This window comes from Zosterops lateralis (genome assembly GCF_965231275.1).
Source record: "Zosterops lateralis genome assembly, chromosome: 1".
In the NCBI taxonomy this organism is placed as follows: Eukaryota; Metazoa; Chordata; class Aves; order Passeriformes; family Zosteropidae; genus Zosterops; species Zosterops lateralis.
Window position 1 is genome coordinate 6465358 of NC_139762.1, and position 27381 is coordinate 6492738.

Genomic DNA, 27381 nt, shown 5'->3' on the forward strand with positions numbered 1-27381 from the left:
AGATTAAACTCTTGAGACAGAGCATTTTGTAATTATGCCCCTCAGCTACAGCTCTCTGGCATTCCCAGCCTGTGTTATTTAAACCAAACATGTTTCTTATGTCCTTCAATTTCCTGTACCAATGCCAGCTTGCAGTGATGATTACAGCCTGATGGATAGGTAGGTAGGCTTCTGCTTTTAACTTTTCTGAATCAATGACACTAATTTTATTGTGATCAATTGAACAGCATCCTGTGACACTCCTGTGGAGGATGGGATATTTATGTAGCTTGTTGTTGCTGCCCATCCCTGTGCATCAGAGGAGAGTGCAATCCTCTCAAACACTTCCCTGAGGTAAAAGAAGCTGAATAGTTTGCTAAAAATCCAAAGGGGGTAGACTCAATGTCATACATGGAGAGAGGTTCAGTAAAATCTTGAGGCTCCTTAAAAAAAATCCTCAGAGGAAATGGTGTCAGTTGCAGAATAATATTCTCATGTGAGAGCCTTACACCTAAATTTCTGTAGTGTTTTTCTGGGAAGCAGAGTTTTGTTTTCCTCTCAGTGTTTTTAACACATTCCCATACCCTGTGGGTTATCTCTCTGTTGGCCACGAAAGAGGGTGAGCAGGAATAAGGAGTTGACAAGAAGGAAATTCTGTCTCAAGGGCCTGGTTGCTGAAAGGAGGGTGTAAGCTAACATTAACAACATTTTTGGGCTGGGGTTCATGCTTTTCATACTGCAGCACCTTGTTTGAATCCTCTTAAAGCTGAAAAAAATATTAGAGAAGTGTGTTTTCCAGGTTTCAGCTGGGATGGAGTAAATTTTCTTCCTTGTGGCTGCTGCAGTGCTGTGTTTTGGATTTAGGATCGGAATGATGTTGGTAACACACTGATGTTTTCAGTTGTTGCTAAGAAGTGCTTCTGCTAAGTAAAAAGACTTCTCAGCTTCTCGTGCTCTGCCAGTGAGGAGGCTGGGGAGGGGACACAGGCAGGACAGCTGACTCCAACTGGCTAGAGGGACATTCCAGACAATATACTCAGCATATAAACTGTGGGAGAAAGCTGGCTGGGGGACCCTGCTTGGGAACTGGCTGGGCAGTGGTCAGCAAAGGGTGAGCAACTGCTCTGAGTATCACTTGTATAGTTTAATTATTTTATCATTGTAATTATTCATATTCATATTCATATTCATATTCATATTATTATTATTATTATTATTATTATTATCTTCCTCTTCTGCCCTATTAAAATGTCTTTATCTCAGCACATGAGGTTTCTTACTGTTACTCATCCAGTTCTGTCCCCCATCCTGCTGGGGCTGGGGTGAGTCAGTAGCTCTGTGTGGTTTCACTCCCAGTTGGGGCTAAACTGTTCATTCACTGTGGAGTCAGACAGTGGAAAATGACCCATAAGGACAGAATGAAACATGAAAAAAAACTTATTATGTGTGTATAATACTAATTGTATTATAAACAGATAATATTCCTCTGAGTTACCACTGATCACTTTCACAAGTCAGAGGGGCTGGGCTGTATCTCCATTTGGGTACATTTCCAAGCAGAGTAAAGTGCTTTGAACACTTGCTTGAAAACTCTTCTTCTTCAAAAGTTTTCCTAGAAAGCAACATTGGCAGTGAACCTGGGTGATTTTGTATCCTCTAATATGTGCCCAGAATTTCCCATGAAAATTCAGCCTAATGCTCTTAATATCCCCTTTCTCCCAGGCTCTTGTTCAAAAGGGTGAAGAGACGAAGAGGAAATTCTCTCTACGAATTGAGATTCAGAGGAAAATCTCACCCTTCTTAATAATTGATACTGATGGCAAAATTTGCATTTTGCCTAAGATTTTAGGCAATTTATTGTAGAAGAAACCCAATTTGCCAAATGACTGCCCTGGCTGGGCTGAAGTCCACCATTAAAGTAACCACCAGCAGAATTTCTCTCAGCTGCATTGGGTTGTTTTAGCCATCAGTAATAATGTTAAAACAAGAACAATGAGACCAGATCAATGGAGCCACTTGGGATTTCTCTTTAGTGAGGGATTAAGGAAAGGACTCTGCACCTCTGGACATGGTGACCAAGTTTCCAGCCAAGCCCAGTGTGTGTATGCAGTCATTTCCTCTTGGCAGAAATAATTAGCCTTACAAAAATGTTCCTGTCCTGTGTAGACACGATGTCTTAGAGCCAGCAGAGGGAATTTCATTCTCAGGAGCCTGTAGAATCAGTATCTCAGAGCTCCTGAACAGCTGAGTGGCACATCATGGGCCATGAAGGCTCTTTGCAGAAGCCCATCAGAGGCAGAAATCTCACTTCTCTACAGCAGAGTGACAGCAGATGCTGCCTTTGGGAGAGAGGTTTAGTGAAAAAATCTGCTCAGAAAAAGGACATGGGTGTACAAGAGACGTTCAATGTGCATCTGCATATTTTAGGGGGAAAAGATACAAATTTTTTGCATTTTATTTTATTTTAACTCAGTAATGTTACTATATTTTTGTATTGAAATGTGGCTCTTATTAGGAAAGAAAAAATAGGTAGTCAAAGTAGGAAAGATCTAGAAGGAGGTGTTTCTAAACTGGCAGAGAAGAAATGAAGAGTGACTCTTTTTCTTTCTTTGTGAGATATAATTGTTATTATTTCAATTCTCAACTGGTATAAGCTAACTTGGCTTTACCTAAGGTGGCAGAATCACTTATTATACCCCCACTAGTGTGTAACATTTAATTCACTAAACATCAGCTGTTCATTTTTTATTGCTTTTTCTGAAAACTACTGTAAACAAGGATCTGCACACATTTTGCAATGCTTCAGCACTCCTTTTATCAGTGTTCAAAGCAGACTTGCTTTAAAATTTGTGATTCACTACTGATATTAAATTAAGATTATAAAAGTGCTGTTGAATGTCTAATGGTGATGGCAGACACCATGGATTTGTATAAAAACATATTCTCATTTTGACATGCAATACAGGTTGCTATCCTGTGCTGTAAAATTTATTTTGTATCTGTATAAAAATTACAGTTTTTAAAGAAAAAACCACTGGTTTTCACAATGAGACACACTCTGCTTTCTCAGGGGTCAATTTATGTTTGTCAGGCATTTAAAAAATTGGTTTGCTTTATTTGTATTTCTGCTTTGCATTTCAATTTCTGGCAATATTCTGCTTTGGTGAAAAAATAGCAGTGATTGAGAAACTCTAGGATTTTTTTTTTTTTCTGGGAGAAAATGAAGCTTAAAGCTATGCAATCTACGTGACTAGTGACATGTCCAAAATCCCACATGTTCCAACCATCCCTAGTTGTGGCAGCTGGAATTTGCAGGGAACTGTACCAGGTTCATCACTATCTGAAGGGTTAGGAGGACAGGGAGAGGTGGTGTAACTGCACATTCTGCTGAGGTCTGCTTCTTCAGATACTAGATGGTTCTCACCTAAAGAATTCCCAAATGCCATGAGCCTCCAGGGCACTTGAGCACATGTTCTCTTCTTACGATACATGCAGGATAAAAACCTTTGCATATTTCTATGTCTTCAGTTTCTAATGGGTCATACCTTATGTTTGGAGAGTGGCTTCTGATGTGCAAGAGCCGTGGGGGTTTTTTGGCTAATCTGTTCTGATAGAGAGGGTGACACCTCGACCCAGGGTCTCTTCTATCCTGTGTTTCACTTGATGATGCAGTTCAGTGCTTACACAGTATCACTGAGAGCATTTTTTATCTCTTCTGGCATATGGGGCTAGAAAATTACTTGTAAAGAGCCTCAAAGGTTAATGAGAGCCAGTGAAATTCATGCTATCTGCATGCCATTCAGTACAGTAATCTACAAGACACACAAGGAAAGCTTTTTCCTGGCAGAAATAGAAAAAGTGTCATGACCCCAGACTGGGGCGGTGAGTGGAACAAAGGGCTGGGTTTCTTAGATTAAAGATTTAATCCTTGTGGGGGGTGAGTGAGGTCAGGCAAATGAAGCAATCAGGAAGGTGCTCTGATATCACAGACTGGTGATGTCCAGACTGTGTAACCAAAAGAGCAGGTTCTCCATCACAGCGTTACCTGCAACTCTACCAGGAGACACCAGGTTTTTGGTTCTTAATTAGGAATAAGTGCCAAGAGAAATCGTATTTAAGCGCCTAATTCCAGTCTATTCAAAATATGTGAAATGCTGGGTGATTATTTGCCATTGCAGCTCGTGCTGTGTTTTTTATTTCCCTGTTTATCCTTTTGAAGAAAAAATAAGGTTGCAAAGACCTTTGATACCATGAAGTAGCATCACCCATTTCCTGTGGTTTTACACAGTGAAGGAATTTACCATGGAGGACCTGTGCTCTTAACCAGGAGCACTGGATGTGTTTCCCTGGAAATCAGTTTCTCCATGTTGGAGCCATCTCAGATGCATCTCACAGATTGTATTTGATGTTTTGCAGCACGTGCCCTGAGGGATATATATGTCTGAAGGCTGGGGAAAATCCTGACCATGGTTACACAAGCTTTGATACTTTTGGCTGGGCCTTTCTCTCCTTGTTCCGTCTCATGACTCAAGATTACTGGGAACGTCTTTACCAACAGGTATGAGATTATTTTATTACTGCTAAAAAAAGAAATAAAGACATCATCTTGTTAAAGTGGCATATGAAACACTTGAAGACAAGAAAGAATTGCTGGTAAACTTTGCTTTGTGTGTGTTCTAGAGAAGGATAATCAGATGTTCTGGAGAAGGACAATCAGTTCTACTAATTTATTTATTTTCTTAATAGTGATGATGTCCAAAGACATTAGACTGGGTGAAAAAGTGGTACTGAGAGAAAGACACTAATTCACCCGAGTCTAAATGAAGTTCACCACTTAAGGAAGATCACCACGTCTCCACTTGGTGATTTTTTGGTGGATGGTGTAACACGAGTTAATCTTTTGAGTCCAGCTCAAGGAAAGGCCAGAGAAGCACCCGTGTTCTCGGTATATCTGGTTTTGCAAGGCATGGTGGTGAACACAAATTCAGAAAATGGCAAGACTGTGTGATACATTTTAGTTCTTCCTGCTGCAAATTCTTCAGCATGGACACCTGACAGACAGAGGCACAGATCCAGACTCAACTCACAGTCACATGCAAGGTGGTCTCTGAGTAAATGCTCATTTCAGCATTCATTTCCTGACATGTGTGCAAACCCCAAAAAACTACATCTGCCAGTTTGGTACTGAGTTGCATTCTCTGTCCATGAAGCCACTGATGATTTGCTGCTTGATCTCAAATCTGCCAAAACTGGAACGTGATCATATGGAAATCAGGGGATAATGTTGACAGAACTACTCTGAAGATACTGAGATAAACACTGCTGAAGATCTGGGGGATTTCAGCTTCACATACAGCCAGTTATGCAATTTCACTTCAGGAAAATGTAAAACAACGAATCTGAAGATTCTTTAAACAGCTGTATTCACTTACTTGACACAGAGCTACGTGTACAACTCTGGAAGACAGAAACTGTCACGGCAAATAAGGATGAACATCACTCCATTTTATTATTTGACCTTATACTATCATATAGTATTTTCTGTCAGTAATATCAACTCACTGAGCATGGGACATATCTATTACACATAAGTGTCCCCCTAAATTCCAGTTATGCCAACAAATCTGGTGAAGAACCAGGGGATACGTTCAACAGAGCCCAAGGTTTGGTTCTTCTCGTCCCGACAGATGGCTCAGTGATATTTGGTTGAGTTGCACCCTAAATGTATTTTTCTCCCTGAAAAAGGACCTGCATTGTAGACATCTGAAGGGATCCAACGTGAATCCCACTTGGATGGATTTTACACACTAGACAAAACCAGATTGAACTGTGAGGGAATTTTTCACTGCAAACTGAGTCTAATATCTATTCTAAAAGAAAACCAGCAGAGATATTTGGTAAAGGAGGAAAACATTGAAAGCATTATTCTTTTAAAAATTAATTCACTGCAAGGCACACAATTTTTGAGTAAGGTATAAAAATTTATTGGTGAGGAGATTATTTCCTTGTATGTGGTTGTCATTTCTCATCAAAGGCTTTCTCTTTGAACTATTAACAAAGGCTGGATTCAATTATATTATAAATCTAATTTTAAAAGAAACCCCATCTTTTCTTTATTTTATTTTTTTCCTTTTCATAAACATTGTAAAGCAGTGTTAATTTTACTTTTGCACTTACAGACTCTCAGATCTGCTGGGAAGATCTACATGCTTTTTTTCATGCTGGTCATCTTTCTGGGCTCGTTTTACCTGATCAACCTGATTCTGGCTGTTGTGGCCATGGCATATGAGGAGCAGAACCAAGCCACAATTGCTGAGACAGAGGAGAAGGAGAGAAAGTTTCGGGAAGCCATGGAGATGTTGAAGAAAGAGCAGGAGGTCAGTGAACTATGACATGAATTAGCCTTGGGTGACTTGAACAAATGTTACCTTGGGATTCACATCCTCTTTATTTTACGTTTGTGTGATAACCAAAGCAAGAGTTCGCTTGAAAGCAGTTTAATGTTAATTGTACTGGAAAAAGTTTGTTTTGTTGTTGTTGTTGTTGTTGTTGTTGTTGTTGTTGTTGTTGTTTGGTGGTGTTTTTTTGTTGGCTTTGTTTTTGGTGGAAGAAAAAATGTAGTTCTCCTTGTTAGGAGTGGGGCCATTTGGGGTTTACATATCCAAAACTGTAATGGTTTAACCATGCCACGTACGCCAGCAGAGAAAATTAATATAGTTTGGCATGTGAGATGTTTTAATGATGGTAAAACTACTTCTGCATTTGGGCACGACCCAGCTGTTCTGGTAGCTCAGCCAACTCCTAGCTGAACCTCTTTCCACTACCCCTTTAGCACACTTTAGTTTCCTCACTGTCTTGCTCATCCTGCCATAAATACCCAATTGTTTGATAATGAAGGTAAAGGTGTAGATTAACCTCTTTGAAGCACCTACAGCTTCATTCCTGGAAAAGCAAACAGGCAGACCTTGAGGTTAAGACCTGAAAATTATGCAAAGGGTATGGATTTAATGTTATGTCATAAATGTAAAAAAATCAGGGAGGCCAAATGGTCGATGTAGCCTTATAGCCTTAATAACAGTATTTAATTTGCATGTGGTTTGTGTGGGGTAGAAAGCTTTTATTAAACAGCAGAAGAGAACATTTTAGGTGCTGTAAACAAGAAGACAATAAGAAAATTAGTCTGAAATAACACGTAGCACTGTAGTTCAGAGAAATAAATCCTTGAAACACAATATAAACTAATATACATAATTTTCTTTTGGGTACATATGGCTTCAGGGCCTAATCCAAAGCCCATTTAAATCCTTGGAAAGAAAATAGAAAATGCAATTCACTCTTGACAAAGTGCTAGTAGTGGCTTATGAATCATTTAAGTCCTTTTAAAGATCCTCTTTGATAGTTTAAGTAATAGGGAAATGCAATTTAGTCCATATACAGCCACTTTGAACAGAGTAACTCTGCCATAACCTAAGGGAACAAACTGGGCTCCAACTCCTACCTATTGTATACAAATTTTCATGTGTATTGACTCCAGCTGAGCTCTTCCTAATAACAGTCAACTTTAGCCCCAGCTATAATTAAAGATATTTAAGAATTTCATTTTGAAAGCTTTGATTTCAATTAAGCCTGTGTGTACACAACAAAAAAGGAACATTAAGCCCAGAAAGCATAATGTGTCAAAAAAGAAAGTTTCCCCTGAAAATCTGAATTTTCCCCATTTGTCTATATGCTTTATAATAGAGTCTTTTTCTTCAGCCAACCATTTCTCATCTTCTCTGTGCCCTGTTCAATGCAGAGGGTGGACAGGACATGACTCGAGAGCAGCTTTTTGCTTTCTCATCATTCATTCTGTTGCCTTAGGCCAGCTTGAGCAGACTTCCCAGCTCAGGCAGCCAAAGCCTGCCTGGAAGAGGAAGTGACTAATATCCTCCAAGGTTTTTCTGTGCCTCTTGCCACTGCTCAGACTCCATGTGCTTCAAAAATGCTCCTTCACATTTGCAATACTCCTGGAGTATCATTATCCCAGTTTTATGGGAAGGAAATTACAGGAGTGGAGTGATTTGGAGTGGTCTGTGATGTTCAGTAATGAAGTTCAGTTACTAATGAAGTTCAGTAATTCTGCAAATCAACCCCTGGGATCTCAAAACAGACATTTGGAAGAAGAGGTTCAGGAAAGCACATTGCACCATGGAGCTTTCAGATGTCCTCCTGAGATATCTCACCCCAGTCAGAGCTACTCAGTTTTAATCTGGTTCTCCAAACCTTGATCAAGATCTTGGTTTTGACTTTCTCACTGTACCACTAAGTTCTTGCTTCAAGAGCTCTCTTATGCATAATCCTCATATCAGGGCTCATGTAAACTAAGTTTTCCTCCCATCCTTCAACCCTCACCTGTCCTTGCCAGGTATGCCTGATCCCACACACCTTTCCTGCCCCTGGAGTTGTTGCAGTTGATTATGGCCTGCAGTGCTTGAGGAGCAGGACATGGTCCAGCCACAGGAACCCAAACAGAAAGGGTAGATAGGCAGGACATGGGGACATCCTTGAGCTCAGGCTGGATGGAGCACTGAGTAAACTGGTCAGGTGTCCCTGCCCATGGCAGTGGGGTTGGATGAACTCTAAGCTGCCTTCCAATACAAGCTGTACTGTGATTCTCTGATTCCCCATGCCTTGGGGAACAAGTCAGTCCAAATCCTTTTTCAATATCTGAGAGAAGTATTGAGCACAGAAACAATTCAAGCAATAGGTAAGAAAATGCTAAGAAACTAAAAATTATTTATTTTGCAGTATGAGTACAGCATGCTTAGTAGCACAACCCTTAATATTTTCTAGATTAACAAAATATGACAGCAGTCAAAAAGGGAAACCAAAACTGTTCAGGCCAGCTTTTATAATGTGCAGTATAAAGGGAGCAGAAATATAATTGATAGACCTGCCTGGGGACTATCAGTCAATTTATACAATTGGTCTAACACATCCCTAAATCTGAGCTTAACACCAAAAGACTTGCCGAATCCTTATGAAGAGAAAGCACTTCAGCAAAGCAATTAAATCAATTGACTCAAAAAAACCCCAAACCAAACCAACCAAAACAGCCTGGACCAGTGTCTGAGCCCTCCTCCTCTCTGCTCTAAGCAGCTTGCTTATGAAAGATATTTCCCACAGGAATTAAGTTTTGTTGTGCTCTCAGCGTAATAGAGCGACCGCTACTCCTTGAAATACATGATTGATTCTTTACACGGCTGTTAAGTGCCTTCACTTTCCTTGGACTGATGCCTGTGGGAGGAAGGGAGTATTTTGCAGTGGGGAGATGATTGCCTGTTTGATTCTAGTGGCTTACAGACAATAGCACTGAGGATTCATCTGTTTCTCCTGTTCTGGGGAATCAGGAAAGGCTTTTTTTAAACAGTTCGCTCTCTTGAGGTGTTTCAGCTGGGGGCTCTGCATTGGGCTGGTCTCCAGGCCACTGATGTGGCCACCACTGGTTCTCCAGCATCTCTAGCACCTCCAACCTGATCCTTATGCCCAGAGTCCCCTCACTCCTCCTGGCTGTGCTGGGGACAGTGTCCCAGTTCTCCCAGCTCCTATCGATCCTTCCTCCTGGCTGCTCATTTCCTCCCAGGGCTGTGCCTTTGGGTGCTCAGGCTTTGGAATTGGGCTTCTGCAGGGCTCCCAGCAGCTGTTGTGTTACCAGCCTGCTCCTGCAGCGATCCCAGCAGATAGCCAGCACAGCATGGAAGCACACAGCACAGCAAAGGCCACCTTATCTGCAGTTAAGCCTGTGGTTCTTTCTTTGCATCTCCAATCGCAGCTGCCAGTGCTGCTCCTTGGGATAAGTGTTTACAGCAACGTGCCAGCTGAGCTGCCTGCTGTTCCTAGCATCCCTCTGTGGCAGGGGAGGGAAAATCCCAGCTGGGCTGCCCTCCTGTCCAGCCCTTCAAGGGGCTGAAGTCCAGGGATGTTGGAATTCTGGAAACTGAGGATTTTGGGCTTTCTGTGCTGAAGGGCACTGACCCTCAGGCGGGCACTGCGTTTGACTTGGGGCCGTGGAACAGATTTTGTGATAGCACAGGGGTTGTGGGTGAGTGGTTTGAATAGAATTGTGTGATCTCACAGGGGGAAAAACTTAGAATTTGGGGTTTTAGTATATAGTGATATATATGGGGCAGTGTGGAGGATTTAGGGCGTTGTCTAAGTCCTTCTTCTTGACCTTCTTCTTGGTTTTGGGTGTTTTTTTTTTTTTAATTGGGTGAAAAAGGCCCGCATTGCAGACTTTGTGTGGTCAATTATTGGGTTAAAAGTATAAATAATATAGGTATCATCTCATTATTGGATAGTTTATGTTTAAATAACTTTGGAAAGAGTTACAGACACCTCCATTTTCTACCTTGCTAGTTAGAGGTCACAACTTGTGAGACTGTGCTATCGATAAGAATTAATAAACATCTGAGTCCAAACACAAAACTATGACTCCCGTGTGTTAATCCCAGCTCTAACATGAAGAAAAGAAGATAAAAATCTTGCACAGGGGCACTTAAATCTGAGGTTCCCCAGCTTGAGATTTTTCTTTGCCTGGCACCAGAAGTGTTAGTCCAGAGATGTGTGCACACAGGCTGTTCCTTCATGATATGTGTGAGAACTCCACATAAAAACCATCCTTTTATGCAGCCATTCCTAAGTTTTATGATTACTTATCTCCTGAAATTTTTAACATTCTCTATACAGCCTTGAAGTTTAAAATGAAAAGTAGTTTCTGAGCAGTAGGAGTTTTCACTAAAATCCTGAAATAACAATGTTTGTACCTTCTGCAATCTTCTGATTTAGGCACTTGCCACTAAAGGAATTGATTCAATGTCACTCAGCTCATTGGAAATGTCACCTAAAAGTGCGAAAGAAAGAAGAAATAAGAGAAAGAAAAAGAAATCTTTGGGAGCAGATGAGTATGGGGAAGACCAAAGGAATCCCAAGTGTGACTATGATGATGGTCAAAGGAGGATGGTAAGTCATGGTCTGAAACATCACTTGTTCCACACTGTACTTTCCTGGACAAGGCAATTAAAACTGAAACTTTCAGAGGAAACAGTTATTTAATATCGTAACTGATATTAACACAGCAGATACAGCATGCAGTCTGTGCTAGAACAGTGGAAGGAAACATATTACCACTTTATTTTTTAGATGAATTTTAAATGCCCATTAAACATTTTTACAAACCTGTTTTTTTCAATTTTTTTCCTTTTTTTTTTTTCTTTTTTTTGCTTCAAGATTACCCTCAGTCTGATTTATTTTCTTTCATTCATCTGATTATATCTATCATATCCCTACTAGAGATAAAAAAAATCTTAGTGGAAACCTACAAAGCTTAAAAATAAAAGAGAGGAGGAGAATAGGAGGCAACTTGTCTCTGAGGGCTTTTTAAATATTATACAAAGACATTATTAACATTTTTATATTCTCTTGCTAGTTGCCTCCAAGTCAAAACTTTGTGGCACTTGTTTCTACTTTCTATTGCAGGGAAGAAAAACAGAGTGACAGTGTTATTAAATAAAGTTTTATGTAAATGTTCCTGACATGCATGAATATGAATCTGCCCATTCTGTATGTATCAAGGGATCATAAATAGCTCCAGATATTTTTTCTTTGTTTTACTGAGGGCAAAGTTTAAATCAGTTTGTTTTGTTGTTTTGAATAGCCATGTAATGGGCTAAGTCCTTTTCTATTTTGTTGTCAGTGAATTTAGGGATACTTGGCAGCCATAAAAAGCTCATAGAAAACATGTAAGTGGTGTAAGTAAATGTGACCAATTAATGACTCCCCAGCTCATAAAATTTACCCAGAGCTGGATTTCTGTAAATGACATGCATTTTTTAATCCAATAGTTTCTGTTGTCTCATTGGTGGAGAGGGTCGCGTAACAAATTGTACCTTTTCTAAACCCAGAACGGCTCTTTAGCTTCATTCTGGATGGGTTTCAGGATACCACGTGCCAGAAGCACCATGGATTGGAGCTGTGCATTTCCAGTTTATTTCTCAATTAATATTCCTTGTTTTCACTTTTTGCCTCTGGATGTCATATGCATGAGGAGCATGAGAGACACATTTCAAAGCTTATAGTAAATCTTCTCTGCAAGGCTGTGTCTGGCATGGTTGGAGGGAATAAGGCTGAGTCATCATTCAGATGCTATCTGAGCAGCTGGAAGTGTGTTGCCATCAGAAATCAGTCTCAATGACTGTGCCATGGAAAGCCAGGCATGGATTTTTGACCAGCTGAAATTTGGTAGCAATCCAAATGGGTTGTTTTTAGTTAGAAAGAGCCTGGGTTTTGTACTCCTCCATGTACCAGTGTCACTAAATAGCATCATTACATAACTCAGTGGTGTAAGCACAGAATCAGGCTTCATTTGATTTGTCTGCATTGTGGGTGCTGTGGCAATCTGACCTCTCTTCATAGATACTTGGCTCACTTTTCTCTGAAGAAGCTGGAAATTCTGTGCAGGCATAAATTCAAAAATATGTTCTGCCTAAATGCTCTTACTCCAGTAATTTCCTCGTTAGAGAGAAGAGAAAGGGATAGACTTGAATTCCTTACACGTTTTCAGAAGATCCTTTTCACTCTGCCGGATTTTAGGTGTGTTTAGTCCTTGGCTACATCTTGCTGATGCTCTGGCAGAATTGCAGTCTCACTAACTGACGTCAGAGCGAATCGTCAAGGCTGATATTTGAGTGAGGGAGACTGCTGTGTACGAGGTTACCTAGCCCTTAAGCAGCCATGTGCACTGAGATAATCATTTTACAAACTAATAAACCATATCCCTCTTCTTGCTCTTGGTTTGTTTTTGGTTTTTTTTTTTCCTTTTTCTTTTATCACCTTCTTCCGTCGTATTCTGCTTCTTCTTCTTCTCTCTTCTTCTCATTTTTCCCTGCAGTTCATTTCCTGCCCTATTTCTTTATCTATTCTTCTCCCACTGCACTGTTCCTTCCCTAGCTGTTATGGAGATGTGTGATAATGCAGTAGATTGGAGCTGGATCCCCTTCCCTGCTCCCGTCTTCCATTCCTTGTGCTGCCTTCCCAGCTCCTCTGGCACTTGTCCCATGGGGGGGAGTAGAAGCAAAGGAAGTATCACACTGTGAGCTGAATGCCACCTTGACCCTTCCTATTTCAGTACATCCTTAATTGTCAAGTGTTAGACAAATACCTAAAGGCTAGGAATGACTGTCCAACCTCTTAACTTTTTGGAGTCTGAATACCTGTAATTAAGTCTCTCTTTCTCCAAAGCGCTTGGTTTAAAATGGAACTTGCTGCTCTTCCCCCAGAACTTCCTCGCTCCTGAAAACGTGTTGCAAAATGTTGTTTCTCTTTCCCCTTTTTCCTTTCTGGGGGTTTCCAGACTCTCCTTGGCATTAGTTACGGTCCCAGTGCAAACTTGGTGAAGCGCAGAACCAGCCACGGAAGCGTTTTCAGTTTCCGACTCCGTGGCAGAGACACTTGCTCCGAGACAGATTTTGCCGATGATGAGATCAGCATCGCTGGGGAAAATGAAAGCCACCGGGGCTCTCTCTTAATTCCAAGATCTGGGAGGCGTCCAAGCGTGCAAAGTCAAGTGAGCCATAGTTCTCACCCTCCTACTCCCAACTACACCCAGACGGGCAAAAGGAACAGCTCAGTGGATTGCAATGGTGTGGTTTCCCTGATAGGAGGAGGCACCAGGGCACTCAACCCAGACCCTACTTCTCCTGCAGGGTTACTGCTCCCCCCAGTTATTATGGAAAAGCCTGGGACAGGCGACCTGGTGAGTACTTTATAACTTTTGTATGTGATTCGCACTCTCGTTTCCTTCTAAATGTTGTTGGAGATTGCTGTGGTTTATTTACGCCACGTGGAGCCTACAGTGGGAAACCCAGACCCACCATTCCGGGCAGAGTGGGAAGACAATGAGTTAATTCACAGAGAAATGTGTTCCTAGTGCCTCACCAGAGAGGTTCATGCCTTCTGGTGAGACTTTCTCTTCAGAGCTGTCAGGAGGCAAATACCTAAATCTTGAGTTTGACACAGACTTTCTTTTCTTGAAGGGGCATTTTTAAACTTGATTTCTTTTGACTTTTGAATACCCGACATTGTCTGGTGGATAGAAAATGATGTTTTTTAAATGACTCAGTGAGTTTTGCCATCTTGAGACTATGTTTCCTCTTGCTGTTTGCATCTGGCCTCTGGTCTTCTCTTAGACAACTTGGAGGGCTGTTCCTTCAGTCCAAAATAGTTCCCAGAAGGGTTTAGCACCTAGTTCAAATAAAACCCAGGAAATATGAGCAGATGATCAACAGATTTCAGCCCTTTTGCAAATTGCCAGCATCTTTGTTGCAGAGCAACACTATGAAAGAGTGTTTTTGGAAATAGCTGCTACACAGGCAGAGCAATCTGGACAAGTTGCTAGCTTGAGATACTGGGAATGCATCTTTTTTTGTATAGTTAATCTGCATTGAAGCTCATCACGCTCAACAGTCTTTAAAATGATGGAGGTTGCTACTACAGTCAGTGTGGGCAGGGTTTATTGAATTTTAAGGATCAAAAATGGATCAGAATAATCTCTCTCCTTGGAAGTGCCTCTTTCTGTTCACTTTAACCACAAGTCTTAAATTATGTGAGATAAAGCCCACTCAGAGTAACAAGGTGCCAAAACCAGGTTATGTTGGTAGGGGGGAAAAAGCAAATGTAATTATAACATGTATTAGCCAATGTATCTCCTAAAGGGAAAGGTGAGTGAGATGGATCCCAGCTGTGGTGTCAGATTATCAGTAAATTGAGAAGGAGTTTTTTTCTCTAGAGCCAAGCAGCTTCATTCCTCTCAGGATTTGGACTGAATTTTTTTCCTCACCTATCTGGGCATTCCCTGTAGTGCTGCAAATAGACTCTCACACCACCCGTGAGCGAAGGGGCCATGCTACATGTGGGAAACTGGTTGGTGTGAGAATTATCTGTTTCATTGACAGTTTTGAGATTGTTGCTTCTTTTTGGGATGTTCACATCTTCCTTTATTTAGGGCTTTGGTAATCCCACTTTTACTCTCGGTGGACAAGGATGACCAGTCCTGAGACAATGCCATAAACAACTGAGCAAGAGAAATGCTGTTTGTAGACACGGAAGTTTACTGGATTAAGCTTTGTAAAAAAAAAAAAAAAAATTAAAAAGGCATGTATTAAAGGAGCTGAGGAAGAAAATTTGTGCATCTGTTTTTTTAAAAAAAATCTGAACCAAAGTCATAAGACCTCAGTAGATGAGTAGGGGATGTCCCCTTTTAACTGTAAGGAAAGCAGCTCTGTAAGCTGCTGAGGCTGTCCCAGCTGTCAGAAAAAGCTTAGCAAAGCACAAGAGCACTCAACCTTTCACAGAAAATATTGGTATTTTACAGGATTGGGTCCTGAGGTGACAGGGAGGCTCTGAGCTCTGCTGGCATTTACTTTCATTTGTCAGCTTCCTGCCTTTTGAAAAAATGGATGTTGAAAATTGAATGGCTGGGGTGGGTGCGCTCACTTGGAGGCTCCATGGCCATCTAGGAAATAACACCCAGGCACTACAGTAACAGATGCTCATCCAGTGATGCAATGTGAAAGATGTTATGTCTTCTGCAAAACAGGTTTGGTATCTAATCTATCCAGAAAATGTGAGCTGCAGTTAAAAGCTAATTGGCAAGGGGCCCACTGCTGTACAGATGTATTCGCTACAGGAGTCGTAAGTGCTGGGTACAAACGTGCAGCCTCAGCTGTGGCTCAGGCAGAAGGAAATAGCAAATCTGACCCCTCAGCGTGCTTGGAGATAAATCAGCATGTTTCTTGGGTTTGCACTTGATGATTTTCACCTTTTTTCATGTTAAAAATTGTAGGTGATTTTTTTCTTTGTTAGCAGCTCTGGGTTCTTTTTACAATCTCTTGATACATTTGGGGAAGGTTGAAGGAAGATGTTGCAGTTACCTCATTAACCTCACTGACCCTGCTGCTCTTGTTTATTTTGAACAAGTGTGAACCCACAGTGGAAAAGGACCCACTTGGGCTATCTGTTGTATCTTTCATGAGCAAGAAATGAGGGGCCAGTCCATGAAAATGTATTGCTGTACCGTGGCTTAAGCCCTGACTTGCAGTTTCCTGAGGTGTAACTGTGGCTTTGCTCATGCAAATGGAACACTTGGGTAGTTGGAGCTGAAAAAAACCACTATTTATAGCATTAGATTTTTGAAGATGCACTTTTTTATATCATTCTGTGATGCTGAGTGGTATCAGATGAACATAACAGATCCATCAGACTGCTGCTAAGTGAGGAGATCACTGAACTCTGATTTGGGGAAAGCTTGGAGGAGCACTTCTGATTTAAAAGACAGAGAAAACATCCAACAGGATCTGACCATCTCTGGTTTTGCATTTTTAACCTGTAGCCCTTCAGTCACAAATAATAGCCATAGTCACATAGTCACAGACCTAGCCCATAGTTGTCACAAATTATTCTAAAGTGGGTCCTCCTCAGGTTTCTCCAGAAAATCACAAACAGTCACTATCAGCTTTTGGTTTTAGCCTGATCAGCTTTAGCAATATTCCCCCTGAACAGTTTACCCCAGGCTAAGTGGCTGGTTGGGACCAAAATGAAAACTTCCATACTTTTGTGTCATTGAAACTGCTACCCCCTGTCCCAGCCAAGGGACATTTGCCCATGGGAATGGCTGCAGGTGGCAGCTGAGCTGACATGAAAACATCTGTGCAGTTCAGCTGCCCTCTCCCCAGAGAGAAGTGACTGCAGCAGGTTATCCCACTATTCAGGCTGGTGACTCAGAGGAGTGACATGCTGGCATTTGGCTGCAGAAAAGCATGTAAGATAAAAAAGCCAGTTTCAAATGCTCTGCAGATGGCCTTGGCAGCTTGGCACGAATGGATGAGTGGGTTTCCATGAGAAACCAAGTGTGTTTGCACTGTCCATCTCCTCTCCCTAATCCCTAAATACAGCTGAGGGAAAAGGGAGGATTTTAGCACCATCTCAATGCATGGTTCTAGAGCCCCTCAGTCTCACAAGCTGGGGCAGGTCTTGATGGCCTATCAGGTTTGCTGACCATGGTCAGCATGGTCCATGCTGAGCAGCACCTGCCCATGAACTCATCTGTATCAAAGTGGTCCTCAAAATCCCCAGGGGCTTCAGTGCACAGCCTGAGCCAGAGGAGGACGTCCTACCCTCTGCAGGGAGCCCGTGCATCTTTGCACACATTGCTATACCCATGGGTGCCCCCATGATGCCTTATTATTGTTAGCTGTTTACTATTGTTAGATACTTATTTGTTATTGAACACCTATTATTAGTAGATATTTACAATAGAGACTCAACAAAGAAAAGGCCTTGTCAAGGCTCTAAAGAGGGGGAAATGATGCCTTAAATTTTAGTTTTCATGTTTTTCAGATTCTGTGCTGCCTAGGGGTGCAGTTCTGAGCCTCATATAAAGTGTTAGCTCCCTTCACACAGAGAAGGGAAACAAAACAGATCCTTTTCCTGCTGAAGACCAAGGACAACTTTCAGGCCCAAAAGCACAAATAGTGGACTGAAGGGAGGAACAAGAAGTATAGGACCTCACAACCTGAAGCTGTAATTGGACAATTAAACCCCAATATGCAAATGGACCAAAACTTATTAAAAATGTAACATCTTGTGACCAGCTAGCCATTTTGTGACCATTCTTAGTCCACCCTGGGTGTAGCCCTGGTCAGGCTCCTGTCCTGCCCAAGGTGCATCCTAAAAGCCTTTCAATAAATCCCTACTTTATTCTCTAGCTCTGTCCAGTCTCTGTTTCAGGTCAGCCTTCCCAAGGCATCACCCATGCCACAGGAGTTCCCACAAGGAGCAGGGGCAGCACTGTGGGGATCTGCACAGAGGGTTCACTGCAGTGAGAGTTCCAGCCTGCAGAGGGGATGGGAAGAGCAAAGTAGTGTGATGTGGAAGTGTGGTCTGCAAAGACCCTTCACAAAATCGAGTCTGGGTCCAGCAGTCATTACCTGGAGGGGAAGAGCAACAGGTGGTCGGTCAGGTCTGAGGGGTGCAGGGAGCTTGTTGCAGGAAACCCATGGCAAGTCCTGGTCACTCTTCTGGAAATGCAGAGGACTCAGGCAGGGCTGTCCTGTTCTCCCACCAGCTTTCTTCAAGTGATGCAGCTGCTGATTTTATCAAACTTGCCCCAGTGTAAATAAGACATAAGTAGGACCTGGTGACTATGTTAGAAGTCCTAATTGTTTTTGTCTTGACCTGAAACTGAGAGTTTTGAAAAATGATACATATTTACACTCCTGCTGATTGCTGGGTGAGATTTTGGCTTTTGTCTTGTTTAGAGAAAATCTACATATTATGTAAGTAACTTCAGGGCAAACTATAACCTAAAGGTTCTGCACTTTCCTGCACTGTTTATTTGTGGCTTTGCATTGCTCTGTAGTGTCTTGGTGTTCCTTAGTTAAGAGGTTAGAATAACACCTCCCTTCACAAGGTATTGATATACTTGAGCAGAATTTGCTTTAATTAATGAGCTCTTACCTGGAGCTCAATTTATCCATGGATTCTGATGAGGCTGAGTGAGATCTCATCTGTGGCTGTCAAGAACAGGTGAGGGTTAAGGAACACACAAAACATCGTCCCTTCTTGCCTCGTAAACACAACTGGAGCCTTTCCTGTAACAGTGCAGGGAAATCACAAGATTTTTAATTTAACCTGACTCTACAGTTGCTCCAGTGGTTGGAAGTGCTAGAGAAATGGATGCAGGACTGAAGGAGTGGTGGCTGTTAGCTGGTGGTCCCACTGCTCTGCTCTGTCTGGGGCACCTCCTCACCAGAGCTCCCCATCAGCCCAGGAGCAGGTCTGTGACATGGTTTTGGGATGGGCAATGAGGCTGGAGTGACCTGGGGACACCCTCTTGCCCACATAACCTTTCCTGACTTTCCTCTTGGTCACACTTAGGCTTCCTCTTCTAGGAAACCTGAAATGCTGAGCATAGATTGACAGGAGGGAAAATACCTGGAGAGTGAGCCCTTGAGAGTGGCCAAGATGTTTATCAAGGGACTGAAATAAAGACTTAGAAATTTATCTTTAGATTGTATGATTTTTGTGATCTTATTTTAAAAAGAAAAACAAACAAACAAAAAAAGGCCTTGCATTTTGTTTCAGCTAAGCACAAAAGGCTTTTGCTGACCACATTGGTTTGAGGTTTTCATGTTGATCCTAAAACCACCCTGAGGTAAAATTTCTCTCTTTCATTTCTTGCTTTGCCACAGGACTGGTGAAAAGGGAAAGTGTTAGCAGTTTCCATGTTCAGAAATAAAGGTCAACAGAATAAGTCATCCAAAAATCTGCCAATAAGTTATGTGGATAAAAGCTACCCAGCCCTCTGATGCTGTCACAAAGAGACTTGTCACCACAGCTCTGGTTTCTGCTCATTTCAAACTTTGTTTTTGTACAGCCTAAGTGTAAATCACTCAGATTTGGTACAAATATTTCAAACTGCTTTAGTTTAAGGTGGACTTCTTTAAATAGTCAAGCATCCCCAAAATTAGGTGGTTTCTTTTTAATGCTGTGCTCCATTATGGCCGCCTCCAATTTAATTAATGATTTGTGCTGGTGCTTTACTGGGTCCATTGCTCATGGTGAGTCCTGCCCACCTCTTTTTCTGCTTCAAAAATTTTGAAGTGTACAAAGAAAATTACACCTGTCCTGGTTCCCAAAAATGGTCTTTAAAAATGATGCTGTGTTTAAGCCCATCTTCACATAATTGTTTTGACATAGTTCAAAACTGTAGGCAGTGAGAAGAAAATATCTCTGTTACGCACCCTCATTTACATGCAAATTACTGAATAGTATATTTGTCTCTATAGAATTTAGCGAATCCAGAGGAGGAACATTTCCAGTCAGTCGGGGGCAACACAAATAATCTTGTCCTGCTGGAAGTGCCTATGTTTAACTACATTGTGATTTCTCATCCGGATCCTAGGGAGACTCCTTGCATAACTGTGGGGACTGCTGTTATTTTATGCTTAATTTCTATAGAAATATAAGTACAATGAGCAACTGTGCCTGTGTGTGTTCTCTCAGAGATGATAATAGCCTTTATGCTGCCTGCTTGTCCAGTTCCAGGAATTGTTTCTGTCTCACAGTGCAAAAGCTGCCAATTCTTTGTGTGACTATCAGCCATCTCTATTCCAAAATAAATAATAATAATAGAAACCCAAACCCACACATATCTATTCTTTACACAGGGCAAAAGCTCATTAACTTCCTTAAGCAGCTTTAATAATTTTAAGCAATTCACCTGGATGGAAACTTTCTTTCCTGGAAAAATTCTTCCTAGTAAGTGACAAAGTGACTACATGATGGATTTACTGCTGTTGGCAAATCTTTGTCCAGTGGCATTGCCTGCCACACACTGTCCTGGCTCTAGGGATGAACCTCTGCTGTGTGCCTGGTGCCAGAGGGCTGGCAGGGAACAGGGGCTTGGTTAAGTTAAATAAATTTAAAAAACAAAAAACAGAAGAATGAACTTCTGAATTTTTGACTTTCTACCTCTTTGCACTTGTGGGTAAAAAGTGGCTTTCAGATAAAGGACTCTTGGGAAGGAGGTTGTCTGATGACATGTTATTGGTACATCCTATGCTTTAGGTCAGATAGGATGGGAAGATATTAGAGCTTAAAAATAGTGAAATAATCCAGAGAGATTTGAAATTTGAGGGTTTTTTATGGTTCATTTTACAGAGGTAAACTTGTGGTTAGTGGTTTTTTTCCTTTTTTTTTTTTTTTTTTTTTTTTTTTTTTTTTTTTTTTTTTTTTTTTATTTTTATTTTATTTATTCTACTTAAAAATTTGACTCCCTCCTGTTTTTCTTCACCCTGTCGAGGTATTTCTTTTTGGTACCATGTATTTGTTATGTATTCCAAACTGCTGTGAATGATTATGCAATTTTGTAGATGCTTTCTTCATTAATAAAACATTTGTTGTTTCATTGGTTTTTATTGGATGTTTTTGAGGTGAAGGAAATCAAGCAAACTAATGCATCTGAAACACCATTCCTGGTATTCCCTGGCTCCTTAGCCAAGGAGAGAGTGTTTTCTTGTTGTGCACAAGTACGATTCTCTTTGAAGAGTTTCTGATTATAACTTTCCTTTTGAGGTGACTTTGTCAGTAACTCAGTGGACAGTGAGCTGATTCAGTAGAGGGTTTTTTTGAAAAGGACATTTTAGGGAGGAAAAAAAAGGCCATTTTGGAGCATTACTGCTTTTCTGGCCCAGCTAATATTTTAAGTGCCTGCTTTCAAAGTCCTTACTTTTCTCTAATCTTGCAGTGATTGGTATTTTTAACTGCAGTACTTGAAGTGACCTGGGAGCAGCATCCTGGTTATAATTTTCATTGTCAACCAGTGGCCAAACATCTTTGCCCTCTGCTGGGGATATCCCCTGCCCTGAAGAGGTCACAGTCCAGAAAGACAACTTGTAGAGCTTCAGCACCCTTTTTTCCCTTGCCTTCCTCATGGAATTGCTTTTCTTGAAGAGCATTTTTGGTATAGAAATGGTGAAGGGGCGGGACCCTGGGTCCCTGGCACGAACAGCAGAGCTATGGAGCTGCTGCTTTTGGCACATCTCAGGTGTCACCCCAGGTGCTGATCAGGGTGGTCTGGGCCATTTCAGACCCAAGTGATGAGAAGATCCAGAAGGCTCAGTCTAATTCCTGTGGCTCATTTGTCTATGGAGAGACTAAAGCAGCAACTCTGATGTCTGAATAAACCAGAGCTTCTCATATTTGTAGAGATTTCATCTCATTTCCTATTTCCTTGGGCTATAACACAAGAGCCATCAGGATCCATCTCTCTACACCTGTCTTGCTACACAGTGTCTCAGACCTCACAGCCTGGATGCTTGAAGACCAGGGCAGGGACTGTTAAACATTTATTTTGGGAAACTGAGGGTCTCAACCAGGAAGTCTGTGGCAGACAATGATATTGAACCTGGCTTCCCAGGTTCTTGCACCTCAACCACTTTTCTTTCCACCTGTGTGGGATCTGGAGGAGTAAACAAAGAGGGATTTGTTCTCTATATGAAGTGGGAGCTTGTAATAATAAAAGCCTTAATATCTTGCTCCTGTGAGCTGACAATATAAAGTGTTTCATGCAGTGTGTGTCTTCAGCTATACTGTAGTTCTGTCTGACTTCAGAAACCCAAGGCTACAAAAAGCATAAAACTAATTTAAAACGAGACATTAAACAAAGACAGTTTGGGAGTTCAGTTTTTCTGGTATTTGGTTTCTTTGGGATTTCTTTTTTATGCTTTTCCTTGAGAAACATGAGAACAAGGGTTAGGTTTTTATTTTTTTTCCTGAGGAAAAGAAGCGAAGTCTCTCCTCTAATTATGGAGCTTCAGAATCCATAACACCAAATATCACCACAATGACAACATGTTCCTGAGATTTGGCAGTGTTTCAGAACAAGGAAAAACATGTGTTGGGGAGTCAGTTTGCTTGGTATGATATCAGAGGTCTGTAATGGAGCTGTTACCCACGCCCTTTTCCTTTCCTAGCTGTATAATTAAATAGTTAACACATTTCAGAAATAATGGATTAATTAATGTAATTAAGCAGACCTTCTTTCACAAGCAAAGAGCATGGGAAAGCAGCACTGCTATTCCTCTGGCATCGTAAGCCTTCCTGTATTTTCACCCACAGTCTACATGAAGGTGAAGGGCAGAACAAATTTTCCAAAATTCCTCCAAGTGCCATTTTTAAAAAGCTGTGCCCCACCAGCATGTGTTTAACTCAGAAGTCAGTGAGGTTTAGACTCTCCAGATCACAAAATTAATGCTTAGGCTGTTTTGAAATTTCTACCCAGTGTCTGCCTTGGTTTTACTGTGCTGACCCAGTGTGTTCCTTTAAACAGACCTCCCCCTCGGATGAGGCAAGCAAGAAACAGCTTTTAATGCCCCATCGACCCTCAGTGGATCACTCAGATGAGCCCTTTCAGAGGCAGAGGGCAGTGAGTGCTGTCAGCATCATCACCAGTGCCCTGGAAGGTAAGAGGCATCTTCAGTTCCCCAACCCAAAGCCACACCTGTGTTAAAAGGCAGAGAAAAGTGACACAAAGTGCCCTGATACTGTTTTGAAAGAAGGCACTAAGGATAGTTATTGCAACCCCTATAACAGAGGCAACATAACCCTTATCTTACCTATGGGCTTGTAAAAATCCAGAGAAAATGCCATGTAATCAGAACAGGAGCTGTAAGGTGTAAGATTTTGTGCTGTCATGGTGTCAGATGTACACAGGACTCACTGGAGTGCAGAGTAGCAGAGCACCAGCCTGCTTTTGGGTGACTACACGTGCTGGTACCTCACCTCTCTGGGGCTGATGGAAAGCCTGGCATGTGCAGTCACCAGCTACGTGCAGAACATCCAAATTGTGGGGGAGGAAAGTCTTAAAGTTTGTAAGTCTCTCACAGCAGGGACACAACTACAGTGTGGTGTGAGTCCCACCACAAAATCTGAAAATGTTCAAGGGACCTCTTCAACCGTGCAAATAATTCTCAACAAATTTTTCCATTGCTCTTCTCACAAGGTGCAGGAGAATTTTCCTCCTCTGAGTTTCCATAGGTAGGAACTTTGCATGTTCCTCTTGCTAATTTATCAGCAGCAAGACAGCTCAGAGCAAGACCCCCCACATTCACAATCTTTTGACTTATAGCATGAAAGGCTTCCTGCACTTTTTTGTGTCTCCTAGGACACTGCAAACAGAGATGAGAGAGGAGGTAGCACCTCAGAACACAGAGAAATGTCAGTCAAGAGCACAGCAGCAAGGGAAATTGTGGATTCTCCTGCAGCCTAATTCTCTGTGTGACTGGTGGATAGGGACTCACCTAAGAGATGCCTTACAGACAGGACCTGGATATTGCCCAGTGTGAAACCACAAAACCCTTCCTTGTCCCCAGTTTTTTACCCTCCCCGTGGTTATATTCAGCAGTATTGTGGCCAGAAAATATATTTGTGTTTAAATAAATAAAGAGCTGCGTTCTAAATAGGGAAATAATTGCTTTGGTGTATTCCAGTGTTTAATGTGCTCTGCAAAGGTTTTATTTGTTTTCTGTGGGGTTTTTAGCAATTAGCTTTGTCACTGATTTGCTTTCTTGTAATGTGTTAAGAATGTCTAAAAGGCCTGGACTTCTTGTTTATTTAATGGTATTTTTCTAGTCCTTTATACCACAGAAATAGAGACCATCCAGTCTAGGATAACTTAGAGGACATGGGATGTGGTCTAGTGCTGGACTTGGCAGTCAAGGGATAACAGCTGGAATCGGTGATCTCAGAGGTCTTTTCCAACCTACATGGTTCTATAATTCTCTATAAAAGAAATCCTTATCAAAGGTTTCCTAACTCCCAGACTTTGATTAGTCACCGAAATTGAATACTTGTTAACAAAGAATGTCAGATCAGAATAGAATATATCACAGGGTTTAACCATATTCATAGCTGTGAGATTTGTGCCAAACTCTGAAACTGCCAGACCAGAAATCCCTTCCCCTTTACTTATTTGGTTTCTGCTCTTAGCTCTTGGGTAGTCAACAACTGTCTGTTTTTTCCAGACATTACAAAGCCTTGCAGACAAGAAAGGACCTATTTCTTTTTAAATTTAAAAATAAGGGGAAAAGCATCTCCAACACAACGCTGGTTATATTTTCTGATTTTTTTTAACAGTAGCAGAAAAAACAGAGGCTAATTTTGCTTTTTCTTTTGCAGATACTAGGAAAAAAAAATAGATATCTTGTGTTTTCCAAAGGTCATATTTACTGAGAAAGGATGTGGATTCTTAATTGATTTAAACCATTTTAATGCCACATCACTGCCAAAAGAGGACAGTCACACTCTCCTCCTTCCCTTGTTGTGTTCCTGCACTTTTTGTATGATTGGTTTTCAGCTGGATCAACAAGCAGAACCCGCTCACCCAGAAGGTCCAGGAGCACAAAAGCTGGCAAAAGAACAGAGAAATAACATGTGGCTGAGACTGAAAAGGGTGAAACTAAGTCTTTTAGCATCAACCTGAACTTAAAGGGGCTTATGTTGTCAAGAATAAGGATATAGATCTGTGTGTTCTAGATTTACATGGAAAATTAGACCCTTAAGGAATTGACTGCCCTAAACCCTTTATTGCTTTCAGAGGCAAGTTTCCAAAACAAAAACAAAAACAAAAACAAACCGCAAAAAACCAAAAAACCCACAAAAAATAATAATAATAAAAAAAACAACAACCCCCCCAAAAAACCAAGCAAAAAAAACAAAACAAAACAAAACAAAACAACCAAAAAGAAACAAACAAAAAAAACAAAAACAAAAAAAACCAAACCAAACCAAAACAAAACAAAACAAAACAAACAAACAAAAAAAAACCCACCAAAAAATCTTGGATTTTGCATTGAAATCTATGGTTCTCAAATAATTTTAAGGTTTAACTGTAAACCCTCTCTTTGGAGGCTGGAAAGAGTCATTTCTTGGGAGCACTTTGGCAGTGTAGATGTGTGTGCAAAACCTGTGCAGGTAGGACACCATATGGTATTTTGAAAGCTTGGTGGAAGACACCTGATACCACAGTTCTGTTGTCTTTTGAAGAAAAGTGGATAAAGAATCAGATGATTTGAGGAAAAATCCTCCAAGATCAGCAAGTCCAACCTTTGACTGAATACCCCTATGCCCACCAAACCATATTGCAAAGTGCCATGTCCACTCAGTTTTTGAACACTTCCAGGGATGATGACTCCATCTGTGCTTAATCACTCTTTCAAGGAAGATTTAATTTTTTTCCCAATATCCAATCTGAACCTGGCACAGCTTGGGGCCATTTCCCCTTGTCCCAAATGCTTCCTGCCTTGGGAGAGGAGGCTGTTTATGAACTGATTGAAATAACAGCCTTGGCTGAAGTTTTCCTGTTATCAGTGCAGCTTCTAATTATATAGACTAAAACCATAATACAGCATTCCATGCCCATAAAGGAATCAGAAAAGGAAGGCATTAAGCAATTCTGCTGATCATTGTCATTTAGCCATTAACTGTCTTTTTTGGCTTTTCTCTTTTTCACCATTTAACACAAATTATACTTCTGCAGCTATTTCAATTCTTTTGTGCATAGGTAAAATGAACATGTAGAAGTGGTATTACAGGCAATATTTTAAGAGCACTTTTAAAAAGCACGTTGGAGTTTTAGTAGCATTTTGAAACTGGCTTATGTGCTCCTTGATTTTGTCAGTGGGCCTTTCAGAAAAATCAGATATTTAATGCCTTTTTGGATTGCACAGCAAGGACAGAAACTCCGTTGACAACCACTGATACTCTGGTTCTCAAGTACTTAAATCAGCTTTAAATATTTGATTTAAGCTCTTTCATCTCTTATCTGCTTTAAAAGGTATTACTTAAGATACTTTGAAAATGTGACCAGGGAATGAAAAATATATATTCCAATCTAAGTTCAATGAAGGTAGTGTATTCTAATCCATTTGAACTCAGCAAAATGGAAAACAGAGGAAGAATCCAAGCCTATATATAATACTAGACTTCACATATTTAGTGTGATTCTCACTTTTTGCCTGTGACACTTTTAAAAGGTTTTTTACTTTCAGAACAGGTCACTCTTTGCTAAGTGCAGGTCAGCTGGCTAAAACCACAAGGTGTGCAATTTGCCAGCCTGATAGCACAGGAATATTTTTACCTTTGGAAAAAAGTTTGGGGTAATTTGTGGGCCTTCCTCTGCTTTATGAGCAATTTTAAGTGTTCTCTTGTCACATAACTCAGTGTGAATTGACTGTGACTTTGCTGCTTTGTGGTTTAGAGCTCGAGGAATCACACCAGAAATGTCCTCCCTGCTGGAACCACTTTGCTGTTAAATTCCTCATTTGGGATTGCTGCCCACTTTGGCTTTTGATCAAGAAATTTGTCAAGTTTGTGGTAATGGACCCGTTTACTGACCTCACCATCACCCTCTGCATTGTGCTGAACACACTCTTCATGGCCTTGGAGCACTACAAGATGACCAAGGAGTTTGACCACATGCTGTACATAGGCAATTTGGTAAGTCACTGTGAACTTGAAGTGCCACCTGGGGGATGAATTTCCTTCTTTTTAAAGTTTTGCCTGTGCCTTGAGGATGTCCCATTGTGATAAACTTCCAGCATTGCTTTGCCTTTGTCAAGCAAGTCCACGCAGCCACCTCTTTCTGAAGAGAACTGAATGAAGAACAAGTGTCTATTTTTATCAAGCTAACATATTCTAATGTTATTAGTAACCATCAAAGCCGTGTTTTTGGGCTGTTCCTGATAGATATCTGCTTAAGAAAATGAGATAAGAGAAAGGTTAATGAGCTTTATTCAAGATTTCTGGTGA

General features: G+C 41.1%; 1 protein-coding gene across 1 annotated transcript in view; it reads left to right on the plus strand.

Moving 5' to 3' along the window:
- Positions 1-27381, plus strand: part of LOC310908570 (sodium channel protein type 5 subunit alpha-like) — a gene marked incomplete at its 3' end in the record, with an annotated part of 214572 nt that overhangs the window by 87416 nt on the left and 99775 nt on the right. Inside the window, 6 exon segments of the mRNA XM_083859729.1 lie at positions 4396-4537; positions 6159-6356; positions 10804-10977; positions 13367-13768; positions 22904-23036; positions 26831-27069. Of these exon segments, the coding sequence (XP_083715855.1) occupies positions 4396-4537; positions 6159-6356; positions 10804-10977; positions 13367-13768; positions 22904-23036; positions 26831-27069 (1288 nt within the window).